The 23546-nt window shown below is 41.2% G+C and overlaps 1 protein-coding gene across 1 annotated transcript in view; it reads right to left on the reverse strand.

Annotated features, from left to right (window-relative positions):
• Positions 1-20664: 20664 nt before the first annotated feature.
• The window catches only part of VIPR1 (vasoactive intestinal peptide receptor 1), a gene marked incomplete at both ends in the record, with an annotated part of 87620 nt that continues 84738 nt past the window's right edge, over positions 20665-23546 (reverse strand). Inside the window, 2 exons of the mRNA XM_084283021.1 lie at positions 20665-20856; positions 22349-22390. Of these exons, the coding sequence (XP_084139147.1) occupies positions 20665-20856; positions 22349-22390 (234 nt within the window). The remainder of the gene's footprint in view (positions 20857-22348; positions 22391-23546) is intronic.

The following is a 23546-nucleotide window of genomic DNA, read 5'->3' on the forward strand; positions in this document are numbered from 1 at the left end:
ATCTGCAGCTGATGGCAAGCTCGTGTAGGTACTCTATGAGCAAGTACCCATTAAATTCCCAACAAAGACAGCAGCCAATTAACTTTCAGCTGCTCATTTAAGTGATAGACGATCAGGATCAACCCATGGTCAATCCTGGAAGATTTTATGAGCTGCAAAGTGCACTGGGACTAACTAGGTCTTTAGACAATCAATATCAACTGAATAAAAACTGTGACAGTTGTGACAATGAATAATTATCACTCTCAAGATAATTTCACATTTATAATTAAACATGGAACTAGGATCAGTAAGATAAGGTATAAAAGGATAGGTCAAGGACCCCACTGGCCCAGTACCTTCTCTGGGTATTAAATTCATCCTTGGGTGTAATTCCTGTGAAATTTAGTGGCATGACACTAATGACAATGAGGGAGACCTCACTGTAACTTTTCAATACTTTTTTTTTCAAGAAGTCAAAGAGTGACTTCTTGCTTGGGCAGATAATGATAGGACAAGGGAGAATGGTTTTAAACTGAAAGAGGGGAGATTTTTGTCAGACTTTAGGAAGAAATTATTTGCTCAGAGGGTGGTGAGGCACTGGCACAGGATGCCCAGAGACGTTGTGGGTGCCCCATCCCTGGAGGTGCTCAAGACCAGGTTGGATGAGGCTCTGGGCAACCTGACCTAGTGGGTGACATCCCTGCCCATGGCAGGGGAGTTGGAACCGGGTGATCTTTAACGTCCCTTCCAATCCAAGCTATTCTATGATTCTATGAACCATCTGCCATTCACAAAGCATGGAAGGGAGATGAGGAAGAGCAGCTGAAAAATTACTGAACTCCATTCTGTTGAACATTTCTGGTGCAGATTGTAGGATTGGGAATAAGCAGAACATTGAACCAGTTTAATCTCTTGTAATTGCAGGCAAATATCTACCAGGTGGGTAGTTTAGAAAAATGCCTGAATGAATTTAACTATTTTTTCCATAGTCCACAGCCAGAAAAGTACACTAGTGTCATGCAACACATTTGACTTACTCTTACAGTACCTTAAAATGCAGGGGATTGATATATTTTAAATCTGTATATCAGTAAATCTGTAAATCTGGAAATATCAGTCATCCTTCTAGAGGAGTTCAGCTTCTTTCATTTATATTTTGTAGCAGAGGGATGGCTAAAATGACTTCTCCAGATCTGAGCCAGCTCTGTCCTCAATGATCCCAAACCTTGAGTATTAACAAATGTGTGTGAGGCTTTTCTTTGAGGCAGGAAGTTTTGTCCTGGGTAGGGGGCTAAGCATGATTTAAGGCTAACAGTAGAAGTGTTTAATTAGTTAATTATTTTAATTAATTTATTATTATTATTTTCCTGGGTCACTTGTGAAGACTTCTTTCAAATAAAGCAAAAAAGGCAGGGAGATTTTGTTGACCTTTGGTTAATGCTGTGGTCACCCCTGATGAAATCCATTTTCTACCACTGTGGGCGAAAGTACTGGGAAGGAGCAGGGGGATCTTGGAAAGACACCTTTTATAACCAGCTTGCTTTTTTAAAAACATATTTATTTCTTTTTCCCGTCTCTGCTTTAACAGTCTACTTGTCTTTTAAGACTTTTAAGTTCCCCTTCTTTCTGTTAGGAAACAGGTAATGAGAGATAAACTATTTTTCCTGAAAGATTCAGGGTGATTTTTCATCTATGGTAATATTTTTCTTGTTGTCATTTTCTGTTAAGGAGCCAGTGCAAAACTTCTGATTGCTGTTGCATGTATTAGGGAAGGAGGAAACTACTTACAGGCAGAGGAAAGCTCAGATTTTAACAGTATTCAAACAAACTAACAAACAAACTTGACAGACCTAAAATGCATGTATTATTATGGGCTTTTACAAATATCGTTCTCTTTTAAATGTGACAGTTTGTAAAATTTCTGTGCTATAGCTTATGAATCCTAAAGGATATTATAAAACTGCTCTAAGTTTGTTCTGCCACTAGCTATTCAGGTTGCAATTTGTCTCCCAAATGGAAGGTATCATAAATACAGGATGCTTCCTCTACAGCTGAAAGACTTGCTGGGGTAGCTGGTATACAGGAATACCAATCCAAGGAGTTTGGCTTAAATTGACTGAATCTTGGATAAAATTCATGAAAGGAAAAAAAAAAAATAAAAAATAAAAAAAATATATATTTTTTATATATATATTTATATATTTATATATATTTATTTTATATTTATATATATAAAATATATATATATATATATTTCCTTTCATGAATTTTATATATATATTTCATGAATTTTATATATATATTTCATGAATTTTGTATATATATTTCATGAATTTTTATATATATATTTTCAACTGATATTTACTATTGTTGCTGGGTTTGAAAGTGAGGGAATGAATGGCTGCCTTTGAGACTATGTGAGAGTCAGGTGCCTAGCCCAGTAGAAAGCTAGAGGCAGCATAAAAACCTGATAGGCATATAAAAAAGAAAATGTGTAAAAAATGCTTATTGTCCGTTGTACATATTTACCTGACCAAAGATGAAAATTAACAAGAATGATTGATCTAGTTCTATTCGCATTTTCCTGAAGAAATAACACACTGATGTGGTGGTGCTAACACAAAGGACACCTCTCCCTGTTCCGGCAAACAGGCTAAATAAAACTGGTTTTGCCAGGATGAGAGACACTAAAGAAGGCCTAGAAGGGATTTTCACATGCAATAAACTAAAACAGAAAACAGGTAGAACCGTGAAATCCTTTCATAGGATAGGGTTTTCTTCTCAGGATTGATCTTAACTGTCAGATAAGTTAGACCAAAAGGAAAATTAAGTAGAAATGCATGAGAATGGCTCCTCTATTGAGAAGAAACAGCTGAGTTTCAGTAATAGGATTTTTAGTGCCCAAAAGCTGCTCACAGAAGTGCAAAGTTTGTTACGAGGAGGTGAGGAAGGGGAGGAGAACCATGAAATCTGTCTTGACTTGTATGTTTCTAATGCCATTTTCTGGAAACTATAAGACATTGGTGAGTCTGCTTTCTCTGAGAAGGTAAATCTGGAGTGCATATTTTACGAAAGTCAGGAATCAGTATGTCAATGTGAATGTGTCGCTTAATGTGAATGCTACAGCCTGACAGGTACCTCACATACCCACATGTGGGGTGAAAACTTCATTTAATGAAGTACCAATTGGAGTGTTGGGACTCATTGCAACAGTTCTTATCCTCTGCTTATCCACGTCTTCTTTCTCCAGCTTAATTCCCATTCTACTAGAGAAAAATTCCAGTACAGAATGTTTTTCTTTCAACGAAACTTGTTCATTTAGTCTGTTTCAGTGAACTACAAAAGGGTGGCCATAAAGGCCTATGTCATTCCAGCGTGTAAGGATCAGAAGGCTTCATTATTAATGGATATAAAATGAATTAATAACAAAGCCTTCAAATGCACCTTTGCAACTGTCCAGGTGTAAGAATGCTGTGTTTCTCAACATAAGGCAGGTTTCACAGAATTCAGGGAAATTGAAAAAACAACAACAATCAACCTCATAAAAAGCTATCTGATAATCACAAATGTTTGCACATCAGGTCATGTTTAAGAACAAGCTGCTGTGACTTAGACAAATGGTGTCTCCTTTGTCCAGTTGTTTGCACAGAAAGCAAGGCTGGTTTGGCTGGTCGGCAGAATTGCTTCTTTACACTGGTGACCAGAACAGGACAAATCAAACTGTTTTTTTTGCTGCAAACATGGACCCACCTTGCTTATCTTGGATGTAAACAATGTTATGTGACCCTTGAAGTCTCTGTTCCTTTGTCTTTTTGTTTGGCAGGTGGACATCTCACATTCCCAAGCAGTGCTTTGAAATCCTGGGGTAAAAGGAGGATAAATGCAATGAGGGTCCAGGGCAGGGGGAAGATGAGTGAAAACAGAGGGACAAAAAAGCAGAGAAATGTGACTGGCTTTCATAGCATTGGTTGTGAGCTTGTCAGTGCCTGGGGCTGTCATTTCTTTATTTTTTTTTTCAATCAGACTTCTAGCTTAGCACTACTAGAAGCCATTTTTCAGCCACTGTATGTTATCACCAGACCAAGACTTTAACAGAGACACTCTTTGAATGTCTGCATGATCAAGAAGCTGCTGGTGGCACCCATCACTGGGAAGCTGGGAAATATCTAAATCTCAAGTGGCTGACGTCTAACTGTTTATTTATTGGGATGTCTTTGTGGACATGTTCGTGGAAGGCAATACGAAAATTTAACTTCTTCTGGAAAAAACAGAATATTTACCTGTAAGAACACAGACTGTCCTAGGCCATTTTTCCTCAGTGGCAGAAAATGACACCTTGACCCTTTTATTTGGTAGCACGGCCACATAAGCATGCTGACGAGGGCACTGGTGACATTGCACAGTCATTCTCTTAGTCAGTGGGAACAGCTTTCTCCATCTGTGCTTCCCCTTCAGCAGCCAGTAGTTTTGTAGACACTGTACAGTGACACCCTCTGATGTTTTCAGGAGGCCAGGACTACTCTGAAGAAGTGTCGTCAGCACTGACATAGGCTGCTGCAAGAGGGACTGGCAGGCAGTAGCAAAGCAGGCAGCAGGACTATGTCCGTTTTTGCTATCTAATAACATCTGCTGCCTAAAGTGACTGACCCTTTTGTATACTATCTTCCTAGATACCTTGAGAAATTGAGCTAGCAAAAAACCTCCCAGCAACAAACCCTTCTGTTACAAAACATCCTCATCTGGCTTTGGCTTCTGAGTGTGATGACTTGGCTGTGCAAGGTCATCACCTCCAGGAGCAGCCACTTCTCTTCCCCTCATGTGTCTCTTGTGGTTATGAGCAGTGATGTCATGTGCAAGAGTGTTTACATCCTCCTTAAGGCTAACAGGCTATGGAAAATAAAATATAGGGAAAAAACGATGCAATCCTAGCACTGTTGCTTTAGTTCTTTGATAACCATAAGTAAGGAAACGCAAGAAATACATTCCCAAAACTCACTAGCTGCAGGCACCACAGCTCAGATTGAACTGGGAATTGGAGTGCTCTGAAAATGATGCTGAAAATATAGGTGGCAGCAGCTAACCATTCACCGTCCCACAAGGAGCAAGCAGCACTTGCGATTAGTTGTCTTTTCCAGAGACTCATGCAGAAGTAGCGGGATCAAATGGTTTGAGTCTCAGTGAATTACTCCCAGAATAATCTCTGTAATTTTACCAGGCATTAAAATGAGACTGACAGGTCTGTAAAGACCAGGGTCTTCTTTCTTACTGAGGGGTGCTATGGCAATGTTCCTCTCATAGTGGCAGCTTTGTCCAGAGTTTGAGCTATTTTATTATTACTATTTTATTTTATTTTTCTCTTCAGAAGCTTGGAAGCCTTAGCGTTGCCCTGGGCTGCACCCCAACCAGGAAATTCTGATAAATTCCATACCTATGGAAAAAGTCACCTTGTTATGTACACTTTGCAGTCACAATAAATCAAGATATGCATCTGAGGGTGAATTGGCCTGGCATAGCTGTAGACATCTCCAGTGTTGACACATGAACCTGAGGTAGTGCCAATAAACCCTTTATATTCAAGATGAGAGATGGACACTCCAGGTGAGGTCCAGCTGCCTAAACACAGACTTATAGAGTTGTTGTGGGGTTCCAGGAGTACCATTGCTCTTACAAAGCAGTGTGTGTCTGCTGCAAGTCTCGCGTTACATCTTTTGTTCCCATGTAGATGTCTGTAACACCTTGGGGGTCTCACATGGCATTAGACACAATGAAATGCTACCATCTAATGTGTAATTAATCTGATGTAATTTAGCTGTCTACTTGAGATGAAATGATTATATCATTGTTGCATTGCTTATATTAACCAAATCTCCAGTGACTATTAGGAGATCTCAGCTATAAAAGTGCAATCCAGAAAATCAAGATGACATGATTTCAGCTTCAATAGATTAATAGCAAAATTGAAATTTGGGCTTGGGAAGTTTGCTGTTCATAGCCAGTTTCACATAACTCGAGCTACATTACTTCAGCTTTTTGGTGGTCAGGAAATTCTTACATGAAAAATTGCCCCAGTATAACTCTACATTTGAGAGCAGAGAGAAGGAAGCAGAGAAACATGCATCTCTCATGCAGGAGTCAAAACAGAGCAAGCGAAGGTCTGATTTGTTGTTGCTCCTATCTGGAGGGTAAACCTGACATTTCTATCTGCCAATAGCAATTTGCTGTGAAGCAGCCCCACGGGAAAGCTTTCTTCATGCTAAATCAACCAGCAAATGAAATGAACCTTGTGTTACAATCAAATAAGAAACTTAGTCACAATGTACATGGCTGGGTACATAAATAATTTAAATGTATGCAGCTGCAATTTCAATATATTGAACCAAAACCTCCCTAACAACCTTGTAAAAGACAAAAATTAAAACTCTGTTAGTAAAGAAGATGGATATAAATTAGTGCATTTTTGCTCTCATTTAATCTTTGTGGAGAGAAGTAAATTTTTATGACCTACAAGGAAAACTACTCTTTTAATGATCATCTTGTGGGTGTTCTATGCCAGCTAATATCTCTTTACTGGAGCTATAGTCAAATTCACTTCCCGATGAACCTAAGTTGCCCCCAAAATTGTTCTAAAGAGTACTGTCAATGAGCCGAGGTTAGAAGTGTAAACTAATGGAGGTAGCAAATGCTTTCTGTACTTTTATTGAAAAATTCTTGATTCCTATTTTACTTACAAATGGTAACCTTCACTTAGTGCTAGTATAGTGAGGGTAATAATAATCTTAGTGACAGCAATGTTCTTTTTGGTCATAAGTATATTTTTATAATACTCCCATATTTTTCGGTCACTAAAAGATTCTTATTACAATAATATTTATTGTTTATTAATGTTTATTAATAATGTTTATTAATGTTTATTAATAAATATTAATAATGTTTATTATTGTTTATTAATATTAATATTTATTAACACAGAACATAAACAAATAACAACAATATGTTTTTTAAGGAAAGAATATTGAATGTACTCTGAGGCTTACAAGTGTGTATTTCAAGCAAAAATACAACTGTTGCCTCTTTTCTCCTCCAAGTTTGAAATGAAAAGAGTTTCTTATCATCTTCTTTTTCATCGTCCTGTCTTGACTGGCATTTCCCCCTAGTATATACATTTTTGTTCACAAGAGCTTGTTACTAGTTTTTTTGTGTTCAATGACTTGACAGGAAACAGAGTAGTTGTATTTCATAGGGCCGAAGGGAGCTTTGGGTGCTGGTGATCTAAGCCATTCATTGAATGTCCAGATTCCCTTTGGCAGTGCCTCTGTAGCCATCACCTTACACCCTTGCAGAGCAGTTCATATCCATCAAGCAGCTCTAAATCTCTTCTTGACAGTTTACGTGCAATGCACTCTGGAAGAGAAGGACTTTGGGTTGTGGACCTTTCCCCTCTTTCAAAGAGGAGAATTGTTAATTTCAATGTCTGCTCTGCCTTTTACTGTCCACAGTCCTAAGTCAGACAGCCTGGGGTTATTTGAGAGTATTACATCTCTCTGTTGCTACACCTGGACAGATGAATATCCCCCTAAACTGAATTAACTGGATTGACAAGAGCTCCCTAGAAATGAGTTCAATCTAGTAGCTCCAATATTAACAACTGCATAATGGATACAAACATTGAGTGAGAGGAATTCCACCCAGAAAGTCAATAGTACAGTAACAATTGCTCTTTGCGTTCTATTTACAAAGCTGACAATAATTTTTCACACTCTGACCCACTTCACAGTGAGAAAACAGATGTGCAATGCAATGTAGTTTTTCAACTTCTTGTCTCCACAGAGGGGCAATGACTTTCAAGAGCAATTGGGTGGAAGGTTTTTCCTCATTTGATGGCAAAACTCAAGTTGAGGTTGAATGGGGTCTATCAGATGGACTCTCCTAGCTGATGCTATGAATTTTTATCTGTCCTGATAAGATTAAATGAAGAAATCAAATCTATTTAAGTGAAATATTCGCATCTGAGAAGGTCATAATAGTGAGAATCTGTATTCCCCTCTCACTGAGTTCCATTGTATTTTTGATTTGCTTTTCTTTTGGTTCAAGAAAGGAAAAAACTTTGGTAATGAGTTTCTTCAGCCAATTTCTCAGAACAATAATAAGGATTCTGTCATTTATCTTCAATGTTTCATACCTTTGTGTCACACTACACTTCTCCAGCACTTTGCAAATCTTTTGCCTTTTCAAGTACTTGTTTTTCTTCTGGCAAGAGATGTTTTCTAGTGTGACCCACTTGTAACTCCTCTTAAACGATCCCTACAAATTTCTCCCTTGCTGGAGTAACTATTACCTTGCTCACATCAAAAGATAAAAAGTGTTAAAGTTTTTTTGTTGTTGTTGTTGTTGTTGGTTTTTTTTTACTGTGAACTGCCCATAGCACTCTTTGGACAATATTGAATCTGCAGAATTTCACCCTTGTTCAAGGCTTGGGCAAATTCCAGAACTGGAATATTACTATGGATCTGGGCAGCTCTCAAAACAATGATCTATTAATTTTTATTCTGCAATGTAATTTGATTGGCATTTGTATAATGGAAGTTGCTAAATTATATACAGCTATTGTTGATGTTATAAAAAGTAACCAATGACTCTTATCACTTCTTACCTCCACAGAGGTGACCTTTATGCTTCTAGTCTGTCACAAAAGTTGTATGTTAAAAATTACACACAAAATTAATAATTGTGTATGTAGAAATAGCGAGCTGCTGCAGTAGGATGTTGCAGCAACAAGAATTAATTTTGATCGTTATTTTGGAAATACTACTTATGTAGAATGATTACTGTAAATAAATTAACTTTGCTAAGCCTTCAAACAAGTTTAATTTGACTTACATGTTGCCCCCCTAGACCATATAGGTTAGTAACCCAGCCCAGAAAATATTCTGAGATGGTGGCCAGCTCTTTGGGTTTCAAATTGGAGAGATTTCATTTTTTTCTATTTGATAGCGGTTATTGCTCTCACCCTACCTGGTTTTCTGGTTATAAGGTGAGTTAATGGAAGGGATTTTTTTTTTTTTTTTGGGGGGGGGGGGGGATATTTGATTTTTCCTTGACTTTTTCCTTTTCTTTTTTTTTTTTTTTTTATATATAATTTCTAAAAGCAGAAATGAAAATGTCCCTTCTCACATTACTATTATTTTTTCAATTGGGATCTTAATGTTTTTCTTTTCACAAGAAATAAAAAAAACCACACTCATAACATGTCTATTTTAATGTTTTGTTCAAAATAGACTATGTTGTTATTCTTTTTTTTTCCAAATAAATCTTTTTTTTTTTTTTTCTTCCCTTCCTTTTACTCTTCAACAGCCAAACAAATACAATCAGTTATTCACACAGGTCCTAATAAACACGACAAATGATGAAAGCCAAAGATTTCCTCTGACACTGGAGAGCTGGTGAGAGTCCAGCATTGAAGATTCTCTATAATTCTGATTCCAAGCTTTATCGTTGTTCAGCTCTGGCCACAGTGACAGCAATCCTCTCAGAAACGGCTGGTCCCTGGCCAGTAATGAAAGTAGGAAAGAAAAAACTGGCCAGTGTTCTTCTCCAGTTCTGATAAATGATGGTGATTTTAAATAACCTTTTAATTTATGAACAGATCCTTGGAAATGTAACCAGCATGACCCAAGAAAGGGGTCAGACTCAGCCAAGAGGACAAGGCTGGACATGCTTTGGCAGTGGGAGGACCAGGCTGAGTAACGTGCACCCATGCTTATTGCTGTCTCGGGGACATCTCTGGGAGCTGTGAAACCTGTGTGGACCTTCTCCCATCATAGACCAAACCAGATGGCATTTTATCAAAAGCCAAAGTGCCTTGCTGGAATAACTCCAATGGAGCCCTCTGATTAGACTCCTATCTATGAATCAAATGGGACACAAGGAGACAGGGCTGGAGTTTAGCAGAGAACTAGATCATACAAGTACTTGGTGTGAAATTCATGATGGGATGCAGTGAAAAGCTGCACCTAGTCCAAACCAGACATCACATCGCATACAACAATATAATTTCCTCCAACACTGTGGACGGAAGCTACATTTCTATCAGATACCAATAATTATTATCTGGAAGCGGACAGGTTTTAATGAAATATTATGGCTTCTAGTTGTTTTATGTTGAAGAGCTTAGAGTTGGGCAGTTGATAAGAAATGGTCATTGATAAGGCATCCCAGCAGCATAAGTCTGTAAGTGCTGGAGTAGGTAGATTCTTGGCTGCAGTGACCAACCCAGTATTGAACTCCTTTGTAAAGTAAGATTCACATAAAGGTTCGGGTAAAAGGTGATGATAATTGGGTGCCATCAGGACCTGCCAGAAGGCAGGGAAGGATATACAAACCTGTAGGTGTTGGTATGGCACTGTTCCACCCTAGTTTTCTTCATATCACGCACATACAGGCATCACTGTGCTTTAAAAAATTCTGCCCATCTCCCACCCACACCTCTCAGTTTCTAAGGACTGGAAAAGTGCAGAACTCTCTATAGCTAATGAGATGCTTACCGTTGTCACTCTTGTCACATTTTGGCTGGAAACCCAGCTTTGAATCTCCTTCTTCCTTTATTTTGAGCTGATAAGTGGCAGGACTCCTGCTTGTCACCCAGGATTTCTAACGATCAAGGTACTGAAGTTCTGAGTTGAAGTAATTGTCCTGTTAACTGTTGGACAACTAAGAGTGCTGCAGAGTACATGTTTGGTCTTGGTTCCCCAATAAGCCTACTGGCCCTCAGGCTTACAAGTCAGATGTTGTTTTCCTTTCTTCCTCTCCCTCTGTCCTGGTTGACAAGCAATAAGGATGTCCTGTAGAGTTGCTCTGAAAACCTAGAGCAGGACTGATGATATCTGGTTTCAGCACACCACACTCCTGTACCCTTAGGCTGTGTGTGATAAGGGTGCAAGTCCTTGATCTGCAGTGGGCAGAGCAGAGAGATCCCCAAAGATATCTCCCAAAGGGGGAGGTTCAACCAGTATTAGGCAGGACTCTAGGAGAGGGTTCATCACTGAACATGCTAATGGGGAGATTTAGTACCATGTACACAAATCTCTTCCTTCTCTAGTCTTTGTTTGCAAGTTCAATCTGGTTCTTAGAATACTACTATGTAGGAAATGGCTATTTTTAGGTGATATTTCAACTTTTGTCCACATGATCCAACAAAACGTTAAGTGCATAGGGAGTTATGCTGGTAGGACTCAATCCTCTGTGAGCAGTGCTGGAGGAGGAGCTGTTAAGCCTTTGAATGCATATAGTATTATAGCAGTGACACAGTGCCTGGGCTCTCTGTGCCACACTCCCTTGTGATCTGCAGACAATCCAGAGTCTTTCTAAGCTTGTCTGAAAGCAACTGGACTCTTTCTATGGATCGCATTGAGTTGCAGTTCAAACTTTGTGTCCCCAGTGGGAGAGAATGAATGCAACCGGTTGCATGTAGAGGGAAGATAATTTAACAGCTAAAATTGATTCACTACACAGGAAATTGCTTTAATGTCGTGGAGATCACTAAAGTCCTCATCTTGGCATTTTGCCATGGAAACCACAGGGGATCAAAGGAAAAGAATGTCATTGCCCATTTTTAATCACGGCTCTTTTTTTTTTTTTTTTTTTTTTTTTTTATTGAGTGATGTTTTTGCAGCCATGAAAAGCCACTTCACCACTGAACTTACGCAATGAAGCTTTAAAAGCCAAGCTCATGAATTTCCAGATATATGTGACCACATGTTCCATCAAATTCAGAAAGACTGTGAGGATCTAAGCAATGCTACACTCATTATTAACCAGGAAGGATGGCTCTTGCACAGAGGACACTGCAGGCATTTGGGATGGCTGGGTTTTAGTGATGATTTTTGCCTCAGACTTCTCAGGTGACCTTCATTAAAGCTACTTATGTTAATTAATTTCTGGGCAGTGATTGGAGTTCCTCACATGGAAAACAGTTTTTGGCAGCAAGTGATTATCCTTGCTTCCATAGATAATAAATGCAATTGGCTGAGCTTCCCTTTCCTCAGCATTTGTATCATGTTTTTATGATTTCTGAGTTCTGATTTAATCTGTAGAGGGATCCAGTGAAAGTCAGTATGCAATATCGTTGCTTCTCAGAAAGGCCTAGAGCATTAGACCCTTTGCTTTTAAATGAAAACGGTTAATTCACATGGAAAGGAGGGACAGATATAGCAAAGACTTGTCATCCTTAGTTGTAAATTTGGCCTCTACCAGTCATGTGAACTGGTGTAAATCAGCTTAAGAAGGGGGTGATCCGTGGAACTGGCCCCATGGACAAGGAAAAGCTCACTGATCTCTCACTGCGATCTATTTTTCTCTGCCTGATATTCAAGTGCATTAAATAATGTGTCTTTTATACGAATAATTACTGTTCACTTGCAGTTGCCTGCTAGGCATTTCTCCAGCACAGAGGAAGCCTGATGCTTTGTTCTGAGCAATAAAGACCTGAAAAGACAGCACCACTGAGCTGGGCACACAGCAAGGATGAAACACACCCACGATGCAGGGGCAGATGAAGCACCCTCAGGAAAGCTGGGGGGAAGATGCATGGGTAAGGCCACCATGAGGCTCAGGAGGTACCTGGTCACCAGGCAGGGTGGGAAAGCAGCCAGGGATGAGCATAGAGTGCCTGCAGCCAGGGACCAGCATACAAGTTCATGGCGTGTCAAGGAGGCAGGCAGGCCAGGGCTTTGCATGCCTCTCCATGAAGGGGCAGTAGAAATGGAAAGAAAGAGTGTTAAGTCTCATTAGCCCTACTGGGCAATTCTGTGCTTGAAAGAAATATTACTTTAAATGGCTTGCTAATTAATTTAAATCAATGAGCATGGATTTTGATGCCTTGCAAAATCCATGTTAAAAGACTGGTCCTTTTTTTTTTTTTTTTTTTTTTTTTTTTTTCCCATGGAGGGTGTTATTTTCAACTCAAAGTGCATGTGAAGAGATTTAAGTGGACAGATTTGCACTAGACATCAAAAAGTTACCATGAACTCTGCATTTCCAGAAATCAAAGCATTTCTTTTGAGCTGGATAAACAACACATTTGGGAGATTCACTTAACCTAGCACTATATCCCAGTGCTGAACTAGAGTAGCAACCAAGCAGCAGGATGCTTAACCCCAGACCCAACTGATTTACACCAGCAAGTCATTAATTACCCACTCATATAATTATTTCTACAGTCAGATCTATTGTATTTGCATCTGCATGTGCAGGAATGGTGTGCTGAAGCGCTCTCTGTGGTACTTAGGTTAATGGATTGTGGGTGGATAGCTGCAAGAGTTGTGTGCAGGATACCATTGAATCATAGAGTCATCTAGGTTGGAAAAGACCTTCAAGATGAGCAAGTTCAACCATCAACCCAACCTGATGAGTCCCATTATTAAACTATGCCTGTCAGTGCCACATCCACATGTCTCTGAAACACCTCCAGGCCTGGGGATTCCACCACTTCCCTGGGCAGTCCGTTCCCATCCTTGACCAGCCTCTCTGTGAAGAAATTCTTCCTAATGTCCAATCTAAGCCTCCCCTGGCACAACTTGAGTCCATTTCCTCACATCCTATCACTTGTCACCTGACAAAAGAGACTGATGCCCTCCTTGCTGCAACCTCCTTTCAGGTAGTTGTAGAGCAATGAAGTCTCCCCTCAGCCTCCTCTTCTTCAGACTTAACCCAATTCCCTCAGTCACTCCTCATGCCTTGTTTTCTAGTCCCTTCACCAGCTTTGTTGCTCTTCTCTGCACATGCTTGAGCAATTCATCATCCTTCTTGTAGTGAGAGGCCCAAAACCAAACACAATATTTGAGGTGCGGTCTCATCAGTGCCACATACAAGAGGACATATACTCATGATGCACAAATCTAACGAAATTTGTTCCCACCACTACTGCTGCAGTATCATCTGGTTGTGACAAGCCCAAGTCAAACCACTGCCCTGGGCTGGAAACTGCACTGGATGATGTCCTAGGCCATTATATGCCATTACATGTCTGGCATTGCCAGACAGTTGCAGGATATTCCAGCGCTCAACCCTACACTTGCAATAATACACTTACAATGCAGGAATCATTTAACAATTTTTTACCATGGCAAAAGAACTGTAATGTTTTAGTAGTTGCATGATTATTACCTCTATACATGAGTCTTACTTAAAAAATAAAAAACAAAAAACAAACAAACAAAAAAAACCCACATCCAGCCATCTAATTCTTGCAGTGGTGTTGCCTTCACTGTGGTGGTTTTGGGGATCACATATGGTACTGATGCTTCTACTGGCACAGATGTTTTCAATGGTCTCTCATTTTGAGAGTGATGTGGTCTAATTTTGTATGAGGTTGTCATGCTTAATTTTAGGCGACCTCCTTACCAGCTCACTGCCTCTGTCTCAGCCTTTCTTCCTCCACTGCCTTTGTCTGTCTTCCTCAGGACCAAGGAAAATGAAGTAAAATATCAAGTGGAACATCTTAAGACATGATTTCTTCACAATGGTTTTATTGCTTGGTTTCAGCAGTGTCAACCACAGAGAAGAACCTCCTCTGAAGCAAGGAGATTAACCAATACAAAGGAAAAAAAATAGCCAATTCATTGCATATGTACAGAGTCAGAACAAAATAAATAACATCAGGCAAAAGGCCATGAAACAAGGCAGAGATTTCACCTGTGCTGAGCAAGCAGGCCTGGTCTCACTGGCATGGAGAATACATCACAAGCACCTAGATACATAACAATCCACAGAGATGTGGCTTAACAGTGATTCTCTGTTCACAGCCAGTTTTCATCACTCTTTGCTGTCAAAGCCTATTTACAGGAGGGCAGAACAGAGGTGCTTACAGTTTGAGTGAGAAGAAAAGAGTCAGTTGGCACCAGCTACTGAGAAAGAACAGCCTGAGCTGCGTTTGAAACAGAGTATGAAAAATACACTCTTGAATTCAAAAGTGCCTTTTTAAACTTAATTTATCATCCACAGAGTATCAAAAGTGTTTTTTTTTTTTTTTTTTCTTTTTTTTCAAATCTGCTATTCAGATTTCCTCTATGTACAAGATTACAATATCCACAAAACTAGGGTATAAAACACCAAGTGCTCTGCTGATGCCAATCTGCATGTCCTAAAGGCTTGGCCTTCAGAACCAAAATGGGCATTATTTCCATTAGAGATCCGTTACAGACTTTCCAGTCCCAATGACTATCTTCTTCCCTGTGATTTCACAGTATGCTAGAAATAACTAGGGTTTCAAACCCAGGGCTCTTCAATACATAATGCAACACCATGCAAGCAAACAGGACTTGGGACTTTCAGACAGTAGGGGATGGAAGAGGTTGTCCATTGGCCCAGGAAAGACATGGTCTGTGACTTTACAGATCTCTGAGGGAAATAAGATCAGTCACTGTAATTATACCTCATCATGCTGGTATGTAAATAATGGATTTGGCAACTGGGTGAAAAGTTGACTGTCTGAAAGAAAATGGATAGAAATCTACTCTGCTCTGGATTCGGGGATGTCTGACTCCAAGTACTAGTCCCGGACTTTATTCTTTTTCCTGTTACACCAGTTTATATCCAGAATGATACCATCAGAGTCATTCCAGATTGATATGGGTATGTACGAGGCCAAGAGCTCGGCCTCCTACTCATCGAGGGTCATCTACAATTAGGAGGCGTCATGGTCCTGTAAGCACTGGTCTGTGAAAAGTGCAAAGTTGCATTGCAAGTTGGGGAGCTCAGGACTGTGGTCCTTGTCCCCAAGTCTGGCACATTCGTCCTGGTGCAGAGATGCTGTGGGAGGCCAGGACACAGCAGAGAAAGGTCATGTTTTACACGGGCTGTGGTGGTAAACCTAGATTCCTCTTCCATATGGGGGCTTCTCAGGCTCCTTGATTCTGGTATGACATGCAGTCCCAGAGAGCATTAATCAAACCAGGTACAAACATGACAGAATAAAATGAGCTTTGCTATGGCACATACTGGCACTTCCAAGTTTGAGAGACTTCCTTCTAGTCTGAAAATATCACATATTTCCTGCAGAAACCCAATGGTTTCTGCCTTGTTTGAACATTATGGTGATGGTAGAAGGAATGAAGACAGGGATGCCACAAAAATCTGCTAACCCTTACAACACAGCCAAGTGACATTCACTCCTGAGCTTCATTTTGCTTTTTAAAATCCAACAGGGTTTTTTCTAATCAGAAAAAAAAATAATAAAATCAGATGTTTCATCTCCTGGTTTTGCTTGGGATCCCTTTTTTTTTTTTTTCAAAACTGCAGTAACGATGCTGCTGCACATCGTCCTGTTTTTAAAACCTAATTTCAATTTAATGCTCTGAAATTCTGCCACAACCTAGAATTTCTTTACTGCTCTTTTTCAAGCCCTAAATGCGGTCATATTCTCATTTCTAGCTGCTTATGAGAGGGCCACCAAGCTACATAGGTCCCAGCTGAACAGAAATATCTAGTCTAATGTTAGCATTGAACTTTGTATGTCTAGACCTTAAGAAAATAAATGAATTTTTATAATTTAATTGTTCCATGCATATTAATAATTAAGAGTTTAATCACTGAAACCTTGAGTGACTAATTAATGGGATTGGATTTGATCTCTCACTGGTATAAAGAAGGGAGTAAACAGTTCCAGGCTGAAGATAAAGGAATTCTTCTAAAGTCAAATTGCAGTTACAAGCTTGTGTACATCAGGAGTCACTGCAGTGAACTGATAGATGCATGTGGGATCAAAATTTGGCCTGATTTCTGTAAAGTGTTTCAGAGTCCAACTTCAAGATCCTCAAACATGTCAAAAAGCTTAACACATCCAGTTATACCTCCTCAACTTCTTTTGTATTGAAGTAACTCCGTTGCATTCACCGGAGTTGTTCCTGTCTTACCATGAGTTAAAGAGGTCAGACTTGTGCTTTGTGACAAACTGCAGTAGCTCTGAGCACAGTGTTGTGTTTTCCGCATTGCTTTAGCACAACGCGGTTTGGGTTGCCATTTGGGGTTGCAGCAAGGTCCATGAACTCTATGTTATTGATGCGTTGGGTGAAAAAAGAAATCAGAGCAGAGAGGCCAAGTTATCCAGCCAAATTCCTGCACTAAGTCACCTAAACAAGGGCCTGATCCAAAAGCCAGAGCAGGCATGAGAAACATTTTTTCCATCAGTCGATTGTTCATATCCCCAGAGAGAAAAGCTCTGATTTCATCCCCGGCTCCTCTGTTCTCCTGAAATATGGGGCCATCACAGCTGGGCTGGCAGCTCTGCCCTGTCTGCATCCCTGGGATTGCCATGCCTGTCACAGCAGGTATTCACCACATCCATGTCAACCTTTCAGCACCCCTGACAGCATAATGGCAATGCCGTTGGATTTTCAGTGATTAAGTAATTGCAAGCAGGATGCCTGGGAGCACTGTTGCTGGCATGTTAATGTAGTTAATTTCTGAAGGAGCTCCTCAGTTTAGGCCATGGCCTATCTTCAGGCTGGTGGTGCAGCTCAGGGGATGCAGAGGGGCCTGTTGCATGGATAAACGGCCAATTTTTTCCCTGTTGTGTTTCTAAAAGGCAAGCCTCTTCCTGCTGCCTTTGGCATGTGGTTGATGCTGGCACAGCTAAGCACAGGGATGAAACTCACCCTGCTTGTGGCTCTCAGGCAGGGACCTTCTCCCACAGAGATACTGCCTGAGACAGATGGGACACGTTTCCCTCACGTCTCAGGCAGGAGGCTGCTGCCAGTGGTGCTCCACTTGCACTCGACAGCTTTGGGCTTAAAGTCCCTGCTTTGCTTCTCTGGGACCTGGGATTCACATTCACACCTTAGACACTGACAAGATTAGGCAGTTCTCCTCTGTAGCCCACCAAGTTTGCTGGGCATTGAGAGCTACCACCATGACAAATGATGAGGGCATGACTTTGTAGCCTGAGGACTCAGGTCTTTCCCAGACTGACACTGCTCCCAGACTCTGAAACAGTTTACAACACCAGGAAACATTTTACAGCAAGTGTGAAAACTTGGAAACCTAATGAGAACTTTCCCCCTCTTCTGCCGGGCATCCCAGCAGCTGGCCCTTCACGTGGTGAAGTGCAGAGCTTTGCAGTCCCTGCTTTGAATCACACATTGGAGAATTGGTTGTGCTTGTGGGACTTCTCCAGCAGGTTCTATGTGAGTCCTGGTCCAGGTCTGATTGCAGTCACCACAGCAGCACCAGCTCCAAACAAAAATTCCCTGCCTCTGAGATCCACAAGGGGATTTCAATGGGGACCTTGCTCCTCAGGGTGTCAGGCCATAAGGGCTTTGGTGCAAGCAACATGCAGGAATTTTAAACACCATATTGGTTTTTCTGGATTTGGGGAATTAGAGAACTACTAAGAGGATTATAAGACCTCATGGCACATTGGTGTTGGATTCTGACTGCTCATGATATGGTTTCAGTGCAGCATAGCCAGAGAAATGATAGCTTGTACCTGGCTAGCATTCAGTCTTATCAGCAGTTTAATTCCAGGAGCACGGAGCTCAGTGTGACTATCTTCCTCCACAAATATCTACCTATTCTCTTAGTTTTTTTTCAGGTTGGATAGCCATGGTTACACTGTGACAGCATCTGAGCTAGCTTGCTGGAAACCCATGAGTACACGTCCACCCCTCAGAGCAGTTGTATCAGACTATCTGGTGCCCCTTACTGACTTCAGCCCTCTCTGCCATCCTCAGTCCTGCATGTGGAGAAATATTTCGGCAACATCCAGCTCAGATGATGACAAGTATGGCTCCAGAGAGGGGTATGCAGTGGAAAAACAGCTCCTCAGAACTGAGAAAGGAACGGGATGTCCTGGATATCCTGGTCTGCAGCCCTCTTCCTGGGCTCAGTGTGTTTTTCTGGCAGCGAATCAGAGATGCTTCAAGCAAGCAAGCAAACAAGCAAAACAAACAAAACAAACAAACAAACAAAAACAATCCTCAAACCCATTAAATAAAGAAGTTTCCCTTCAAGGAACTACAACTTAATTTTGAAGAAAGTCCATTTGTTGTTAATAACTGGTGGAAAAGTTGAGATCTTGGATTTTCCACCACTAGTGTACAACTGGTATAACCCCAAATCAAAAGCAATTGGGTGAGACACAACTGTGAGCATCTGCATCTTCGTGCTATTTTCTAAGTTTGTATTTGTGGAATTGCCTGTGAGTGTGCGCTGTGATGCCCTATGAGCTGCCAGCTCAGCATATTTGAACAGGATTTGGTTTCTCCTTTCTCCTTCTCCCCTCCACTGAGAAAAGAAAAGAAAACAAAAACAAAAAACACTCCACTATTCCCTTGATTTTAGCAGGCTCTATGTATATTCCTCAAATAGGGATTGCCCCAATATGGAAACTAATAGACCTTCAAAAAAAGATGTAAAATGCACATGCACATCTTAAAGATCTAACAGTGCCTTCATCACAGGATGAAAGCTCCCTGCAAAAGCTGAAGAAGAAATCAATTTAATAGCTCCTTTGCTCCTTCCTGACTCCTGGAGTGCCAGTTACGTGCTGAGCAAACCTTGTTTTGATGAAAGCAATTTTGCTTGCTGCTGTGAAGCTAATTTTTTTCATCTGGAGAGTGGCTCCTTATGGCAGGTCTGATTCAATTAAGGATTACAGGGTTCTACATCTCCCTTCCCTGGCAGTGTGTGCTAAGCAAGTGCAAACGAATTACAGACCAATTGCTTTCCCCTGATCCCTAATGATGCTGGGTGCAGTAATGCACCAAGATCGATGGGCGAACTTAAAAAGAATGAAAAACACAGCCGTTCTCCGCTTTTGGCATCTGTACCTGGTTTTTATACATGCAAATCGAGTTTCCTGTTCATTGAAAACAACCAAACAAGACACGATGCCACGAAGGCAGTGCAGAGAAGGACATTTGTGCTGCTCCTTCTCAGCAAACTGCATTTCCAGAGGGCACCCAATAATGCTCCGAAACCTTTTGCTAATGAAGGTGGTGAGCAATTAGCAGAATTCGCTCCAACATTGGGGCATCCTCCAAGGGGCATTCCTGGTGCCGCAGCTTCTTCTTCGCACGGGTAAAACACAGGGCAGGGGTCATGTGCTGGCCTCTCCCCTTCCTGCTCATGTTCCTCCTGTCCCTTCTTTCCATCTCCGACTCTCTTTGGTGCCTTATCACCACCTCTTAACTGGGCTTTTGGCACATTCAGAAGTTTGTTTTTTTTTTTAATTTTAATTTTAATTTTATTTTATTTTTTCCACTTCTTGCCTTCCTCTCTCCTTTACTGGCTCATTTCGTAATCTTTTAAAAAGTGCAATTTATCTGTTTCAGAGATGCCGGTTCTGGTAAAGCCACCAAGGACTCAGGCTCTCCCCTCCCTTTCCCCCCTCACTTCAGTATTTATAATAGGATCTCCCAGGCTCTCCTCAAGTGACAGGGACCTTTACTCATAGTTATCAGCCCCTGAGGGCACCAACTTAGAGCGAAAGGTCTGAAAAGAGGGAGAGGAAAAGTATTTCTCTGCCTCTTAGCTTGTCTGATCTTGTTCTGGATGCCAGTGGCTTTTCCAGTACTTTGTCCTGTTGGCTCATGCAGAGCACATCATTTCACATGGGCTTGTCAATGTGTCACTGGTTCCTGGGGATCCTTCTCTCCCTTGGATGCTCAGTACTTGGAGAGCCTCTCCCCGTCACACCAGAGAGAATTCGGCCTGGAAGCTGGAGCACCGGCGTGTCTTTGGCGAGCACTTGGTCAGCATGGAGATCTGGGTGCTGAAATTGGTGCCGTTGCTGCCTAAGGAAGGGTGGTGATACTTCATGTCTGAGTCCAGGAACCGTTCCATGTGCCACCTTCGCCACTTTCGCTTGAGCTCAGCTTGGACCTAGGTGGTGGAAAGACAAATATGTCAGCAGAAGGCAGTTTTCTATTGCTCTTGTTTGTGTGAGCAGCAATGGGCAAGCCAAGTACTTGGGGGCCAAGAATTATTTTATACAGGTCACTAAACTCAACCTGGTAAGAACTGTTAGCCACTTAGAGGAGAGGTGACACTCCAGTCAATAAACTAACAGTGCAGAAATTCCTGAGCTTCAGCAGAAAGGCCAGCAGAAAGTTGATAATCTGACAAGGTGAAGGTGTCAGACTACTTAACTTCAACGGAAACATGTTCTATACTTTGTGTGCAATTAGGATTTCTTTTTACTGCCCTGTTTTTGCCCAAATACAACCGATTTAACTACAGCTTGTTTGTACAGCTGTCAATACAGCTGCGCTTTTTTGACAGAAGCTCCTTGTTCCTGCTCGGAGAGTTTACACACATCATCCGGTCTGCACTGTTCAGATTCAAAACCTGAACAAATCTGGCCACCGTCCTGTCCCCTCATACAGGCTTCCAGTGCAAAGATTTGGATAATGGTATGAATTAGACAAAATAGCTGTGTCTGAGGGTCTCTGGGATCAGCAAGCACAGGAAGAGTACAACAACACAGATGCAAACCCCAGGACTGGAATTGTGAAAAAGTCAAGATCAATTTCTCTAAGGTAGAATCATATTCTCCTGGCATTGGCCTGTGCATAACAAGTCACATCAATCCTATTTGGTTTTGGCATTGTTAATAGGTTTGTGTGGCATTGCCCTGCTCTGAGCAGGCTTACCAGCAAAGGTCTCTGCTGGAGCTGCATGCCACTGCGTGATGCACACATGGCATCAGCATGGCTGAGAGAAGAAGCAGAGCTGTAAGAGAGCAAGTTGTGATTCTGGACACTCTTCCTCTCCCCAGGAAGCTGGAACACAACCCAGATCACAGCTGTTTCTTGTCAGTTTATTGAGCTGAACGTGCTCCAGCTGACAGCAGCAGCTCCAAGCTCTCAGCTGCTCACACCTACTTGGTAGACTTTGCAGTTTGGGTTTGCTCAGTCTCTGCTGAATTTCTTATAGGCAGATGGAGCATGGTACAAAAATATCAGTGGTAACAGGCCTCCATCCTGGCAGTGGGCCTGAGTCTGTGGAGGTTTCCTTGAGAGGGTAAGCATGAGTAGGACTCAGAAGATGGGCTTTATCACCTGCTGAAGGAGATCCCTTCAGATCAGGGTTTATACAAGGTTATATATGAGTTTTGCTCATGCTGTCTCAAGAGTAAAGGAAAGACTCAGTAGCAGAAATACTAAAGTGCACATTAAAGTCCTAAAATGTTTATTAATTATACTGGAAACTGTCTGCCAAATGGCTGAGTTGTTTTTGTGGGGTGAACCATTTGACTTGGAAACGTTCCCCCAGTGTGGTAATATCAGAAAGGGGACACTCCTCAATCTGCTCTCTGCAAGCATTCAATTTGCCTCAGCTGCAAACATTAACCAGCGAACATTGTTGATCTTACCTCCCCATTGAGGAAACAGTACAGAACTGCCACCACAAATCCCTAGGGGAAAGGAGAGAACAGAGTTTTAGCACATCATAGCTTATACTCCTCAAGACCGCAACTCAACCTCACTCCAGCCCTGGAGAAAGGCACTACTGAGGTGCCCCTTAGAAACCACTTGGTTGCATCTTCCCTGTAAAAGCAGCAGGGGAAGATTGGTTAGGGGACACTGAAGCATGGCTATGAGTCCAAAGCTTGCTCCAGATTGATGTTTAAAGCCATCAGCAGTCAGCTCAGCTGTAAGTGGAGCACTTGGTCACTCTGACTTGGATGTTAAAGGCAACTGCATGGGATACCAGAGCCAGATTGTTTCCCACAGCTAAAACTGGGGAGATCTAACCATGCTCACTAGTGTGTTGTCAAGGTCAGAAATATCTTAGGCACAGAATAGGGCTAAACTGTTCCTTTCCCATCACCCCTATATTTTGAGAATCTCACCTTTCATTGAAAAAACCAAAATTCTCTCCAGCCCTTATGTTTGCAAACACTAAAGACAGGAACTGAGAACAGGTCCATCTAACTCTCAGAGTTGCCAGATGTGAAGTGATGATGTAGGCAGGGATGTTAACAAATATACTGAGTTAACATCTAAGCATATCTCTGACATGTGTATGGTACACAGAGAGGGATTCTGCCTGGAGGCTGTGCCAAAGTGGCTAGAGCCAACCAATGGATGGGTACAAATGTACATTATTTTATTTTATTTTATTTTATTTTATTTTATTTTATTTTATTTTATTTTATTTTATTTTATTTTATATTTTATTTTATTATTATTATTTTTTTCTCAATGCAACAGCAAGGCCAAGGTTAACAGCCCAGTTCTGGAAGTGACTGAAGTGAAGTGTGTGAGAAGGTCTTCAAAGAAAACTCTGTCAGGGTTTCCTCAAGATTAATGCATCCTCCTGTGGAATCTGCCTCCTTCACCTGCCCCTTGCCTTGGGCAGGATCTAGAGGCAGGACTTTGCTAACAGAAGAGATGGTGCACGAAAGTCAGCTTGTTGAAAACAGAGTAGAATGCCATTAATGCACTCTTGCTGAAAAACACTCTTGCTGAAGGGTGTTTATCTCATCTTACTGTGTTAGTGATACATAAACTGAATGGAGGTGCTTGATTTTCTCTGTTAAGTAAAACAAACAAACAAATGAACAAACA

The sequence above is a fragment of the Netta rufina genome, assembly GCF_964035555.1.
Source record: "Netta rufina genome assembly, chromosome: 2".
Classification (NCBI taxonomy): domain Eukaryota; kingdom Metazoa; phylum Chordata; class Aves; order Anseriformes; family Anatidae; genus Netta; species Netta rufina.